General features: G+C 41.4%; 1 protein-coding gene across 1 annotated transcript in view; it reads right to left on the reverse strand.

The window, feature by feature from the left end:
- lrp5 (low density lipoprotein receptor-related protein 5) overlaps nt 1-14824 on the reverse strand; it is a 49534-nt gene that overhangs the window by 17895 nt on the left and 16815 nt on the right. Inside the window, exons 8-11 of the mRNA XM_024281951.2 lie at nt 10875-10963; nt 10575-10793; nt 9021-9109; nt 8401-8572 (exon numbers count right to left, since the gene is read on the reverse strand). Of these exons, the coding sequence (XP_024137719.2) occupies nt 8401-8572; nt 9021-9109; nt 10575-10793; nt 10875-10963 (569 nt within the window). The remainder of the gene's footprint in view (nt 1-8400; nt 8573-9020; nt 9110-10574; nt 10794-10874; nt 10964-14824) is intronic.

Consider the following 14824-nt stretch of genomic DNA (forward strand, 5'->3'; position numbering starts at 1 on the left):
ACCCAGTGGTACTTCCTATATGGAACACGGAAGGAGGGGGCTTGCTTTGTCCAGTTATTTTATATACAGTCTATGTATGGAACACGGCTTGCTCTGTCCAGTTTTTTCTTACACAGTCAATGGTCATTACCTGGCTGTGTGAGGCGTCAGTCTGAGAGTCCGCCTCCGTTTCCACCCGTGTTCTTTTAACACCCCGTAGCCACGAGATCATCATTGGGTTTTCATTCACGCTAAAGTAATTTCTTGCTTATTACATTGCTCAGACCAGTTTGTGTTGACGGCGTAGTGTAGAAATCTTGAGACCGCTCGACCCCACCCCCCTTGCTATATGCCAAGCGCAATTAATTGTGGGATACCTTTACTTTTGTTTTTCTAGGTAAATTCGATTTTAAATTTGGGTTTTTGTCTACGTGAGTTGTTGTCTGGTTGTGTTACTCTGTTTTTCTCTCTATTATTTTATCCGGATGTGTTTACTTCTTTTTGCACCATAAGTGAGAGAGAGGGGAAGGATAATCAGGAGCTTGTGTTGTCCTGCTAGAACAGTGTACTTGTAGGTGAAAAAAGAAAAATTAGATACTCTACCAGATCTCATAGGGAGGAATTCTAGCAAGTGCTTCATGATTCGTTTTGCCACGGAAGTCAAAGTAGAGCACCGGACGGTCCCAATTAGGTGAGAAGAGGCGGTGCTCTAACGTGTGTTTGAGAGAAGTCCCGGTGCTCAGCACCGGAGCGCACCGGCCCACTTAAAGCACTGCCTGTCATGAGTTTAATCCAATCCTTATATTGAAGCTTGTGGGGAGATTTCCAATCTCTTGGAATAAGTCTTGCAGCCACCATAAATCCAGCCACCACAAGTCCAAACAGTTCTTTTGGGAATCCAGGAGGTCTCGCAGACGAATCTGAGCTGCTGGTTCTAAAGCTGTTGCTTCAAACTCCTCAAGGGAAAGGTGGAGGCCCAAGAAAGCAGAGATGGGATTCTGAAATGTCCAAAACCATCCTCCGTTTGGCTGCAGTCAGAAATCTGTTCACGAAAGTTCCGAATCTGTGATGAAAACAATCCTGGTGTAGTTGATAGTTGATCTCTCATTAAAAACAAGTCTGACTTCTAGCTGGTGATGTGAATCGAGCTCTTGCTGGGTTGGTATGGAAGTGTAATGGTCTGACCATGTATCCCATACTCCTACATGACAAGTTTCAGAGATATGTTCACAATCAAACAGAGATTTCAATTTCAAATAAATTGTGACAGTAAGTCATGTTTCCCACTGCCGGTTTACTCATTTGAATATCTCTTCAAAGAGTGAGGAGGAGCTCGGCAAAAAATAAAGCATTGACTTTGATCAGCCTGCAGTCAGAGTTTCTTGACCCTTCAACAAAAAAATCCACTCATTTATCACTGTGACAAAATTGGACATGGCTATCAGAGTGAAAGGAGGACAGAGAGACTCCCCTTCTTTCCCCTTTCCTCCTCCTGCACTCAGTCTTTCTCTTTGCCAGCTTTTTCAAGAAGAATTGAGCACAGGGAGCGTGATTTTTCTTTTGCCCCGTCTGTTTCCATTTAGAGTGTGAGAATGCTTCATTTAATGATGGACATGGAGTGGGGGAGAGACAAAAAGATAGAAAGAAAGCCAACAGAAAAGCAACAAAGGTCTCATCAGACACGCAGGGAGGAGTCAAACCGTCCCAGGACAGTTCACATACGCTCACAAATGGATATGCTCAGATAAGACATAATGAAGCATGCCGGCTGGGATGAAGCGCCAGGAAAACAGAAGGATCCCACAGAGCCGCATGCAGAGCCCAAACCCCAGCAGCAATCAGGAATTCAGCGAAAACTCTCAACTCAAGTCCTCATGAAAGAAAACACCGACATCTGCTTCATATTTCTGCTCTGTAAAGCACCTGACTTCAGCAGCAATAAACTGCAATATGTCCGGATTTGGGAGCTTTACAGAGCATTCCTGAAAGATCAAAAATAAAAGTTTTGTGAAAACTGGCATGCTCCAAAACTGCAAAAATTAACACTAACAGAAGAGAATAAGCAGTGAAGCACAATGGCATCAGTGAAAGTCATCTGAAGGCCACAACACATCCACTACATGTATGTTTTTGATAGAATAGTTTGAGTTCCTAATCTCTGCACACAGTCACCATGATCCTACACAAAGGGGAATCTGAGAGAATCCTGTCCATCCTCAGAACTCATCCCACGGATGGCAGTCAGCTGTTTTCACTGGCAGCCATGAACGCTCTGACAGAAGATAATCAGAAACCCAACGTAAGCCATGGATAACAGGTCATTTCTGAGGATGAACCGGGTGGTTTTCTTTCCAATCCTCATTGAACACATTTTCCAAGTCTGCTCTTTCTTACACATGGAGGAAAATGTCCTTGTTGCAGAAGCTAACTTCTATCTGTCTTGTCTTACAACTGATGTTCCAGTGATTTTTTTGTTTGTCTTTTACATATTCTCTCAGGCATCAGTTCATCATGGCGTACCCCCTCCATTACTCAGCTTGTTTCTGCAGGACACTTCTTCTATCTCAGGACAGTTTTAAACTCCAAAGTGGTCAAAATTACCAAATACACCAATAATCTTTTGGCGTTATCCAATATTTCTACTATTATGAGTCTCTTTTTTTGTTTTAATATGGATGTTTCAGTGTTTTTGTGTTAGATCCTTTCTTCTGAGACACTAACCAGTTATTGTAGACTGGTTTTCTCTCCACGGCATTTTCAATATCTGGCTGGAATTACCTGGACTGATGTTTCCTGCTTTATCAACGGCTCCTTGATAGAACTTCTGTTGTGAAATGGCAATTTATATCTAACTGAATTGAAAATGTAGAAACTGTGTAAATAAAATGTAATTAAAGTATTTTTTCTTTTTACGTTTGCTTTATTTCTAACTTGTATAATTTTGACAAAAAATATTTTTATGGAGAGTAAAATATTGAAAGTTATTTAAAGTTTGTGTTAATTTATTCTGGAATAAATTCTTGCCTGTTTTTATCCATGTTTATGTTAAAAAGTTAAGTTTTGAGAGTTTAAAAAATTAGTTTTAGTATGTTTAGTGTGTTCGACCTAAGTTGTGTTTTGGATATTGCACCCAGTGTGTTATTGAGTTCAAACAAATTTCCAGTCGTCAGGTTGGCCCTCACAACAGACAGAAATATGTTCTCACAAACAGCTTGGAGACATACAAAAACTTTTAGGAGAGCAGATTGATTTTTGCAAAACAAACAGAAAAAAGTCTGAAGAAAATCTTCCAAAAAGAGAGTTCAGAGTGACTGCAGCATATTACCACTAGGGCGGCGCCCTATTTTCAAACTACAAAACCCTGTTCAGGATTCCACCATAAACAGCTCCCTGCTTCCCATTCCACACACACCACCCTGACCATATGGATGAACAGTGTTTGAATGAATAGTGTCACACATTCAATTTGCATGACAACAAAGCAGTGGTTTCATATGTGTGTTAATGCAAAGAAAGCAACACATCAGTCAAAGGCCTCTCCTACACACACTCTCCTTTTAAAGGAAGGCAGCCTGAGCGGTAACTTCAGATGGCTTTCTCCTCCACGGAGGAGGAGGAGGAGGAGGAGTCACATTTCTTTAAAAAGACACCAGGGAGGGAGGGAGGGAGGGAGGGAGGGGAGCAGTGAGGTTCCAGCATTCCTCCACAGTCTTTTATCATTCTGGCCTCTTTCAGGGAGGAATCCAGAGCGCTGTTCAGTTTTCAGGAGACACCTAAGTCACGCAACGCAGGTTTTTTCCAGCCCTTCATCACACCAAAAAAGGTCAACGTCCTGGAAATGACGAGTCAAAACCATCGGCAGCCCAACCAAAACATGAAACCTGGCGTCACCCCGCCTTCTTCACCTTTAACCAAGTCTTCAAACGAAACCGCTCTTTTGTCTGAAAAAACATAACACACACGAGTGTACACACAAAACACACCCAAACACAGAAAAACACAAGGAAACATACCGAAACACAAACACACACACACACAAAAATATATATAAACATAATCAGGATTCAAATGATCAATGAGGGACAAAGCATCAGGTATTCTGTTCTGCACCGGAGAACGTTTAACTTCATAGTCCGCTCGGTGGTGCTGGTATGCATGAGTTTGGACTCAAGGCCAGCTACAGAGCTGCTCCAGAAGATGGTTCACTTTGGTTTGATCAAACTTGTCTATATGTCTTAAACTGACAAAGCAAGTCAAACTCCTCTGACAAGAATACAGTTGTCCGGGTAATGCCTTACTAGAGACATGGAAGTGTGGCCCAACTATCGAGAAGAAAGATATGGAGCACCACTTATTTGTTTCAAACGGAGTCCACTTAATTTGTTCTGGATCGATTCCTGAACCTTGCGTTTGGTCTACATTCAGACTGGAGTCAAGAGGACTATTCTGTTCTGAACTAAAGCTTGTAAACAAAACCACATGACTAGAGTTCTCTTCAGTCATTGGCCAACAGTTACGGGGTGGGTCAAAACAAAATGAGAAAGATGGAGATGCTGCACGTTGCAAATCCTTGCCGGGATAATTCACTTATTAATGCTTTTAATTTCGTTGATAAATTTTGAACGCCTCTTTCAACGTCAGATACAACACTTTTTACTGCTATTTTAGTACGGTGGAGGCATGCTGGGAAGGCTATGGCTACGAGGTATGCTAATAGGTGTTTATGACAAATAAATTGTCGAGAAAACAGTGAGAAGCAATGTGCATCATGTTAAAAGTTGTTTTAATGAGTCTGCATTCATCCCACCACATCATCATGAGTTGATGTTGCATCGCTGCTCTACGTTTGTCCACTAATGACCGGCTATGGTGGCCATTTTGGTTCAGTTGTTCCACTACAGTATGGACCGTATTCAGACTGAGGAATTTGTTATCTTCACTGGTGTTGGTGGCAGACATAAAATCCTGTCCACCTTTATCATGGGAGATATCACGCATTAATGTAAGGGTGAGGCCATCTGGACCCCAGAAGAGAGCACGAGAGTTAAGTTTTTAGACAAACATCGGCACAGTTTGTTCACTAAACATGCCGAGGTCTAAAGTTATGACACTTATTATATACTCTATTACCCAATAGTCACTCAAAGGCCAAGATGTGAACAAAATTGTCCTTTAGAACACACCCCTTTATCTCATCAAAAAATATTTTTCAATTCACCTGTGCCATGAGAGTAAATACTGCCACCTACTGTTAGAGAGGTAAATAAGCATCAGCTCTCTGCCAAAGGTTGTTTACAGACAATGTTAGAGCTGGACATGAAGACGTCCGACCAGAGATCAACTGCCCTCCAACACAGATGGTACAGAATGACAGATGAAAGTAAACCCTAAAAATAAAACCCTGAGCATTGAAGCATCTTTAATAAAACCAGCAGAGCCAATCAAATAAAGATTCAAGAAACAGTCAAGCTAACTCAGGTGCAAATACTCAAATGTAACTTGATTGCTTTTTCTAGGTTGCTTTGGAACCACGTCTCTGTCACTGGTATAAAACTCTTCCAGCGACCATTCAGTTTCATGGGTGTGTGCATTTGAAACACTAAACAAAACCCAATTCCACACCCAGGAGAGAAAGACATTTCTTTACCCCCAACAGCAATTTCTTTTCAGCAGGATAAAAACAAGCCTAAATTATGGGAGAAGCCCTTTGAGGTGGGTCCTTTCAACCTGACAGAGGGTGGGAGGAAGGGAGAGCAGACTGCCACCGCTTTCAATTGGTGAGCATTCAGCCAGAAAGCTCAGGCATTCACTGTTTTGTTGAACTCTCATCCCGGCCCTTCTATGCAGCCACGAAAATATGCTAACACAGGCGAGTGTTCATGAGATATGGTAGCTCAGCTGCAGGCGTGCCACCGCCATCCTGGAGCTCTGAGGATGACGGGCAGATCAGAGGAAAGAGCCGCCGGAGTAAACAGAGAGGGCAGGAAAAACAGATGAAGGAGGGCACGCCGGGGTGGAAGTGTCAGACTCTGACAGGGCCAAGGCAGGTGGAGGACTGCTACAGTGACCCGCAGTGTATGGAGGAGCACCTGTAGCCCCACCCCAATTGAATGTTTTGGTGTCTTTCAAGTTTCTCGCACAAATCCAACATGTTTGCTAAAAAGCGGCACTGAATCTCTGTGTTTTAACTGGAATGAGCAGGGGTGTCAAATTCAATCGCACAAGGAGCCAAAATCCAAAACACACCTTAGGTCACGGGCCAAATAGGATAAACATTTATCAAACACTCTAAAACTACATTTTTAAAACTTTAAAACTGTAACTTATAATTTACTGACTAGATGTATCGCATTACGTGCAATAATGCTAATGTGAACGCTGTCAGCTGAATTTGGCTGCTGAAGATGCTACTGCTGATAGCTGAAGATGCTGAAATTGATAGCTAAAAACACTGAAACTGATAGCTGAAATCCCTGAAACTAATAGCTCAAATCACTGAAGCTAATAACTGAAAACGCTGAAGCTAGTAGATAAAAAAGCCGAAGCTAATAGCCAGCTAAAAGATTATTTAAATGCCAAATTAGCCTAAAAAAACTAAATAAATATAAAATAAATAATCAACTTAATAATCAACTTAAACCTTTAATAACTAGTCATATTTTCCTCTACACAAAATTATTTTTGTCAAAATTATCCATTTTAAAAATAAGCGCAAAATAACATGAATGCAACAAAATAAAATTGCGGTTGCTTCAGCGAAGTGCATTAATTTTTGATAATGCACACTGCATCAGGCATTTTCCTGCTTTTGTACCATGACCAGAGTGAATACTCGATTCTGATTGACTGCTGGGTGTGGATTAAAAAGTGATAAACCATGGTGTTAATGCACACCTAAAAAAGAAGCTCCGATCACACAGCCCAAACATTCTGTATCCCTGCGCAGGCCTCTTTAAAACAAACTTTCGCTTCATATTCTGGACAAAAACCAGCAGTTAGAGGTGAACTTTCTCTCTGAACTGATGCTTTTATACCATTTTTTTTTTTTATACCACTTTCCTTTGTAAGGTAAAGGAGTTCATATTGACAAATTAGTCAACCCCCGTCCCATCATGTTAGGCTTATTTTCGGTATATATTTTTTGAATGAGTTATCCTACTCATACGACACACATCACTCAGAATACTGAATGATGTAGTCTTCTGTCTCACCACAAGGGGGCGTTTCCGTTTTACAGAGACTGAATCTGATTGTGTGCCGTTTGTGTTCTAGCTGCTCACTAAAGGTTTAACTTCAGAAAAAGAAAAAAAATCCACATTTGTTTGGGTCTTCCTTTCAAATGTGCAACACTTTGCCGCTGCTGTTGAGTTGTGTGTTGGCTTTCGGCTAAGTGGGATGTTGCCATGTTACCGTGACAACAAGCTGCATCACATATCAAATAGTGCGCTTTTTGTGAAAACATGATCTAAACCGAAGAAATAACAAGAATAAAGTACTAAATATTGATTGCATATGTATTTCTTTCGTGAGTGGCTATTGGTAAAAGTGGGATAATACTCTTCGAAGTGTGCATTATGAGAAATTAACACAATTAACTGCTTCGCTTCAGACGGTTAATGCCTCCGCGTTGTGCGTTAATTTTTCATAATGCACATTTCATCAGATTTTATCCCTTTCATAATATAATCCAAAAGTTGCCAAAAAAAAACTCTCCAGGAGTCGAGGCTGAAATCAAGAACTCTGAAGGAAAGAAGGTCCTCCTAAAACAGATCAGAAATCAAACACTGCACTGGCTTCAGGTTAGTGGTGATGTGGTCCATCTCATGTTCATCATCTGCTCGACTGTGGTAATGACCTTCTGGCTATGCATGCACTTCCTGTGTCATTCTGGACAGATCTCAGTGTACAGTTAAGAGGTAAAACTAAAGGTGCATTCACACTGGCAGGTAAGTTCTCACCCTGTGTGACACTGTCACCAAGGATGGCACAGGACATTTACAGTTCCACTGCAGACCAGCCTTTGCTGTTGTTTCCAGGAATTTTGAATATAGACTGGTGACCAAAAGAGTTCACAGGAAACCGCAAAAACCCGAATGCTTAAAAACGTTGGAAATGTTAGCTTAAATGAGTGCCATATGGACACTGTGGGTGTAGCCCGCCTTTACCCAACAGTAGCTGGGATAGGCTCCAGCAGCCCCAAAAAGGATCCAGCAGATGATGGATGAACAATCAGCACCAGACACTAAGGCTGTCGACTCATCAAAGGTCTTAATGTTGTACACATCTTCCATATGAGGTAGTTTCAGAACAAAAACTAGGTGAACCACCGTCACTTCCCGTCCTGAAATGTTCTCTGTTAATTTAGTTTCTTCCTGTCAGGCATCTCTGAACCACAAAGCAGCTTAAAGAAAACCCCCCTACCTCTATTTTGTCTGTTTTCGCATCTCCCCAGTACAGCTTTCCTGTAGCGTAGTCCAAAGCTAATCCATTGGGCCAGCCCAGAGAGGTGTTCAGCAGGACCATCCGGTCTGTTCCATCCAGGTTGGCACGCTCAATTTTGGGACGCTCCCCCCAGTCGGACCAGAACATGTAACTGAAAGCAGATACAGTGTCATTAGAGGCAGTGTACTCTGCTGTCCTACAAATGTGTGACTGAAACAGCATTACAAATGTGTTCAGAGCAGCGAGTTTCTGAAAGTGGAGTGACAATCATCACTGACCCCTCCCCATTCTGCCTCCAAATCAATTTTTCCCGACCAGTTCAATGATAGTGAACATGATGTCTAATTGTGTGAAAAGGTGAATTGTTTTAGTGATACAACCGAAAAGAATAGATTTTAAACTTCAGACTTTCACAACTTCAGCTAACCTTAGCTTGAAACATTACTGCAACTTTAAATATTCAGCAGATTTTGGACTCTATGTTATAAATTCATTAAGGTTCATATGTCTTAGCATGAAATCTTTCTTGATTTTATTTCTTAAAAGAAATCTTGACTAAAAGAAGAAATAAAAAGAATGGAGTGAATGATACCACTTACCCATTCACAGGATCCAGCACGATGGCTCTGGGTTCATCCAAGTTCTCAGAAATCAGAATTTTCCGAGAGGTTCCATTGAGCCTTGTGACCTGAAAATGACATGGGAGACGATGCAGCATGAACCTGTTTACATTATTGACACAGTTTCTAAGTTTTTAAGCAATAGTCAGCTGCTTTCTTGAACTCGCTTAGCAGTGATGATCCACAGAGAGACAGTAAAGGTCAGACACAGATCACGCATGTGAAGCTCGGTCAACGCTGTTGACGTATAGCTTGACGTAAAATAATAAAAAAATGTGTCATAAATAACAGAGCTTAATTTGAAAGAAAAGCTATTTACTGTCATTTAGACTGTGGTTAACCCTTTAAAATCAGAGCTTTAATAGTGAAGTGTCCATGCTAGGAGTCTTCAACCTGCGGCTCCAGATCCACATGTGGATCTTTCATCTCTCCATTGAGGCTCCTTGGACAAACATAAAATAAGTCATGGAGACTGCTGATCCAACCATGTCGACCGACTGAGTCAGCAGCTCCCTGCTAATGGCTGCTTAACCAAAACTATTTAGAGAAAACAAATAAACAAAGCCTGAAAGCCAAGACTACCAAAGTCCAACCTCAAACTAAAATAGCAAAACCCAGCAGTTTAAGACTGCTGAGGACAAAGAGGGAAAAAAAGAAGAAAAAAAAGAAAAGAAAATTAAAAGTATTTTTTAAAGTAAGCATTACTTAATTACATTTGTAGGTTTTAACATCCCTGTTGACCTGAAGACCTCTTGTTTGTTCAACTCTACCTCCAGAATGAACAGATATATATATATATACACATACATTTTGAGAGATACTAGGTTCTTTTTGTATTTTTGCCTTTTTTGTGCCAAAAAATAGACATAATTCAAATTTCTTATTTAAAAAAGAATGCCATGAAAGAAAATCCAAATTTCCTAAAGACTAGACTATGCGGCTCCTTCTAGGTTTTGATCAGTAGAAAAAGATCCCAAATGGCTCTTTTACTGTTAAAGGTTGCTGATGCCTGGTCTACACAATCAACATAAATCTGCTGATCCTGTTACAAAAATGTATTTAAATTTATACTGTTGCATAATTGCCCAAAGCTGATATCAAAAGCCCCTTTTCTCCATATCAGAATCAGCTGATTTGCTGTAATAACGTAAACAGTCGGGAGTTACGGTAGGTCTGGATGTCGCTGGCAACATTTCTGTTCTAAAAAGGTTAACATAATGTAAGGCCCAGACCTATTCTTCACTCATTCGGATATTTGAGATCACAACATTACTCAACAAAAATTTGTAAATGTACCGTTTTATTTTGAAAGTCCAGTATTTGTTTCTAATTTCTAACAACTTCTTAATGTTTGCTTGATTTATGTGAACTGATGTGATTGTGCTGTAGCAGAATGGCCAAATAAAAGACACTTCTATCATCTTACAGTCTGCTGTGAAAACACTGACTGCCCTCTAAACCCCTGTGAACATTCTTGGGGCGTCTGGGCTTTAACACACACAGGGATCACTGCTACATGTTTCTTAACTCTACCTCAATGCGATCGGTGCCGGTGTCAGTCCAGTAAAGGTTCCTGGACACCCAGTCCACTGCGATGCCATCTGGGTGGTTGATCTCTGTAGTGACCAGCATCACGGCATTGCTGCCATCCAGGCGGGATCGTCGGATGGCTCGAACCTCATCGTCCGTCCAGTACACGTACCCTTCAACAGGGTCATAGTCTATAGCTATGGCATGGCGGATCCCATCAACCTGCAAGAGCAAAGAAACAACAAGAGGTTAAACTTTGACCCAAGAGGTCGACAGAAAGTCTGCTGCACGGTGAGAACTTACCTGCAGCACTATGTCAGTGAAGTCTGGCAAGTCAAGCGAGATTCTTCTCAGGTCCGTACGTCGAGCCAGCAACAGAACCTGCTCCGCCCCTGAAGGAGAAGGATCGAGTCACTATTGACGATGACAAGAAGGTCTGGAGGTGTGGAGGTGACATTATCAGATCACCTTTTTGTAAACTAGTACATCACTGAATGAAAATCAGTCCGCCGTTTGAATCTGTGGGGTTTTGATTTTAATGACACATAAAAAATATGGTGGATGTAAATCTCAGTGAGGTAAACAAAAAGCCTCAGAAAAGTTCAACTGTGTTCTCTGACTTGTTCTTCTTCTTTTGTTGATCTAGCACTACAGTACATTAAACCTCTGACTTCATCAAGACTCGAATTAAAACCAAGGCCCAATATAGGTTGTGACCTCCCCTCCAAAATGTGAAAGCCACTAAAAATACACATTTAAATAAAGAAAAAATAAGTTAAAAAATAAAGTAAGGATGGACAGACAGACATGAGTGGGTGCAAACGAGTGTCCTGTTGGTGCCTTTCCAACCTGGCAAACGCAGAGGGAAGAGCCAGGCAGAGCATTCAGACATAAAACTTTATGGACATATCACATAGATCAAAGGAGAAGATAGATATATGGATACACGAACTGATATGATGATGACATGTTTTTTAAGCATTTTAGGAGTTCAGAGATATATGACACCCCAAACTCTCAGCACACCAGACCCCCCACCCCCCACCTCCCAATATTCTGCCTGCACCCAATGTTATGTTTTATTTCTTAAGCTTAAGAATGATCAAATGTATGAATTAGTAAACAGGAAACCAACTATTTAAGTGTTTGTCAGCTTTAAATAATAGTACAGTGATTGAATGATGATATCCAATATGATTAAAAAGTCTCTGAATTGATTCCATTAAGACATCCAAAGGTTTTTTTTAATACAGGAAATGACATTAATGAAATAAGATCAATCTTAGCTCAGCTGCTGGTCCTGTTCGGTCCCTGACTAGGAAGAAGTTTCTGCAGCTACTCCACGTTAACACAGCAGCCATTTACAAACTCTTTCATGAGTCCTGCTTCTTCAGCTTCACGCTGTGGTTTATACCACACAACACCAAAGTCACTTTAACTCTCTTTGGTCTGTGGACAGTCCATCTGCATTCATACTGAAGTGAACCACACCAGAGTTCATCTGCAAGTGAAGAGAGACCATCAAGTGGACCAGAATTCAGGTGAAAGTTTAGACCTGCTAAACCAGGAGGACCATCAGAGGGAACCAGCACTGGTGGGAATTAGTGCTGCCACAAACAATGATTGTATTAGTCGACTAATCAACGATTATTTTTTCAGATCAGTCGACTAATCAGGTCATGAGCAAACTGGATGAAAAGCACACATCTTAACCACCATTAGCTTTTAACTAACTTAAAACTAGATATATAGTATTAGTTGTGATAATGCTAGTGTGAATGTTGTCAACTGATTTTGGCTGCTGAAGATACTAGTGCTGGTTACTGAAGATGCTAAAGTTGATAGCTGAAAACACTTAAGCTGATAGCCAGCTAGAATATTAGCTAAATGTCAAATTATCCTAAAAAACTGAAAAAAAGCCTAAATTAGCTAAAACAGCTAGCATACAGATGAAATATTAGCTAGACTCCAAAATAGCCTTAAAAATATCCTAATTTTGCCATAATTGTTAGCATGTAGCTGAAATATTAGCTAAACTTCCAAATTAGCCTAAAATACTGAAAACATACTAAATTAGCCAGAACAGCTAGCATGTAGCTGAAATATTAGCTAAACTCCAAAATTGCCTAAACAACCTTAATAAATGCCAAAATAGTCCAAAAAGTTAGCAGAATGACATTATAACTTCCAGCTTTACTACACTCTGACTCCATATAATACAAAGTAATGACTAATCGACTATTAAATTAGTTGTCAACGATTTTAATAGTGGAATAGTCAACTGATCTTGGCAGCCCTGGTGGGATTCAAACCTGAAACAGGCGATTGCCTTGTCAGACATTTAAAACCATCATTTCCGGTGTGTTCACGAGTCTGTGGTGGTAACTATGTTCAATGGCTGCAGCTGGTTTGGCCAGCAGTCGAGGGGGGGCCTCGAGGCTTGCAGCTTTAATTAAATGTTGTAGTCTGCCCCATGATGCAGTGATGCAGAACACCCAGTCCTTGTCCAAACCAGTGATAAAATACATGCAGCAACTATTCCTTCTTCCATGTGAGCCTCCATTACCAGCTGATCCATCGTTACCTACATCACAGTGAAATCAATGAGTATCTGGGCTGGGGGGGGGTTACTTCTCGACCCCCTAGACTTTATTCGGAGATGCTTGAGGAACGCTGACTCGTGCACACACATGCACACGCACACAGTCTGGAGGCAGCACAATAACAAACGCCTTCAATTTAACTAGCCAAGCAAAACAAATTAGAAGCACAGACACAAAGACACACAGCCGCACAAACTGCTGCTGACACAATGCAGCATTGTTGTTTTATTGTCAGCAGTGGGTGGGCAACTGGCTGGCGTGCTCCATTCACATTTAATATATTCACACAACAGCCAAACAGACACACGCAAACCTAACAGTGCTGCTGCTGCTGCTGCTGGAGGAATAAGGCTCCTTTGTCTCAGCATCCTGGGAATCCCTTCCGTTTCTTCCACACGGATCTGCTTTACATGCCCCTCCCATCCTCAGACACATCAGTAATTCTGACGCCTCTGTACAGCTGAAGCATCACTACCAGAAAACAATGAGGAATCTGAACAGCCCAACAAAAAAACTGTCCTCAGAAAGGTTTTTGGAGGTATCAAACAACAATAATAATGCATATAACTACAGATGATTTGAAATCTTGCTTATTTTTTCACTTTACAGAAAGACTTACAAAATGTGCAGATTTCCTTCCTTAAGCGCCAGTTTTTTCTGATCAGCATCACGTCAAAGTACAAGAACTGCCAGGACACCATTTCCCACAATGCATTGTTTTGTAGTCTTCAAGGCAGCTTGCAGCCAGAACAGCGCCAGATTTCCAGCTGCACCTGCCTCTTTCTCGCAATATTTTCATGATGACAAGTGAAGTCAGAGTCAAAACTACCCAACATGCACCACAATCCAGGCAATCTGCGCAGCGCTGCGTCCGCCTGCATGATCTCAAACACACCTATTGTTTGGTACCACTCTGCCTGCATTACCGAGCGTATCATTCCGGACCTGATCTCTTATTTTTCTATCCTGCTGATTGCTTGCTGCCTGCCCTGACCCTCGCCTGGACTCTGGCAGCTCTAGTCTCTTCTTTGATGCTCCCGTGCTCGTGATTGACCCCTGTCTGTCTGACCCTGATTTAGCTTTGTGGACTTTTAGCTGTGCTTGATTCCTGCCTGAATGAATAAACCTGCTGCACATAGAAACAGCTGTCTGACTTTGTGACACAGGGAAGTGACATTGATTTAGTCGACAGTTTCAAGTACCCGGGTGTTCACCTCAACAATAAACTGGACTAGTCCCCCAACACTGATCTGCACAGGAAGGACCAAAGTCTCCTCTGGTCCTTCGCAGTGTGCTTCTATGAGACACTGAATAAGCTGGTCAGGAGAGCCAGCTCTGTGCTGGACTCTGTGGAGGAGGTAGGTGAGAGGAGCAAACTCAGATCCATCACGGACAACAACTCTGACCCATTGCAGCCGACTGTGAGAGGACTAAGAGGTTTCTTCAGCAACAGACACCCGAAGTGTAGGAACGAGCAATACCGCAGGTCCACCAACAGACTGCACAACTCCTCTGTATGACCAGGTCATCAAAAATGTGCTGTTGTTTTAATTACTTGTGTGTTTGTTTGCAGTGTGAGCTGTCATTCGTATTATTATTATTTTAAACAAGCAAATTTCTGCCTGTGAGAATAAAGTTCAATTAATTGAT

This window comes from Oryzias melastigma, linkage group LG6 (genome assembly GCF_002922805.2).
Source record: "Oryzias melastigma strain HK-1 linkage group LG6, ASM292280v2, whole genome shotgun sequence".
In the NCBI taxonomy this organism is placed as follows: domain Eukaryota; kingdom Metazoa; phylum Chordata; class Actinopteri; order Beloniformes; family Adrianichthyidae; genus Oryzias; species Oryzias melastigma.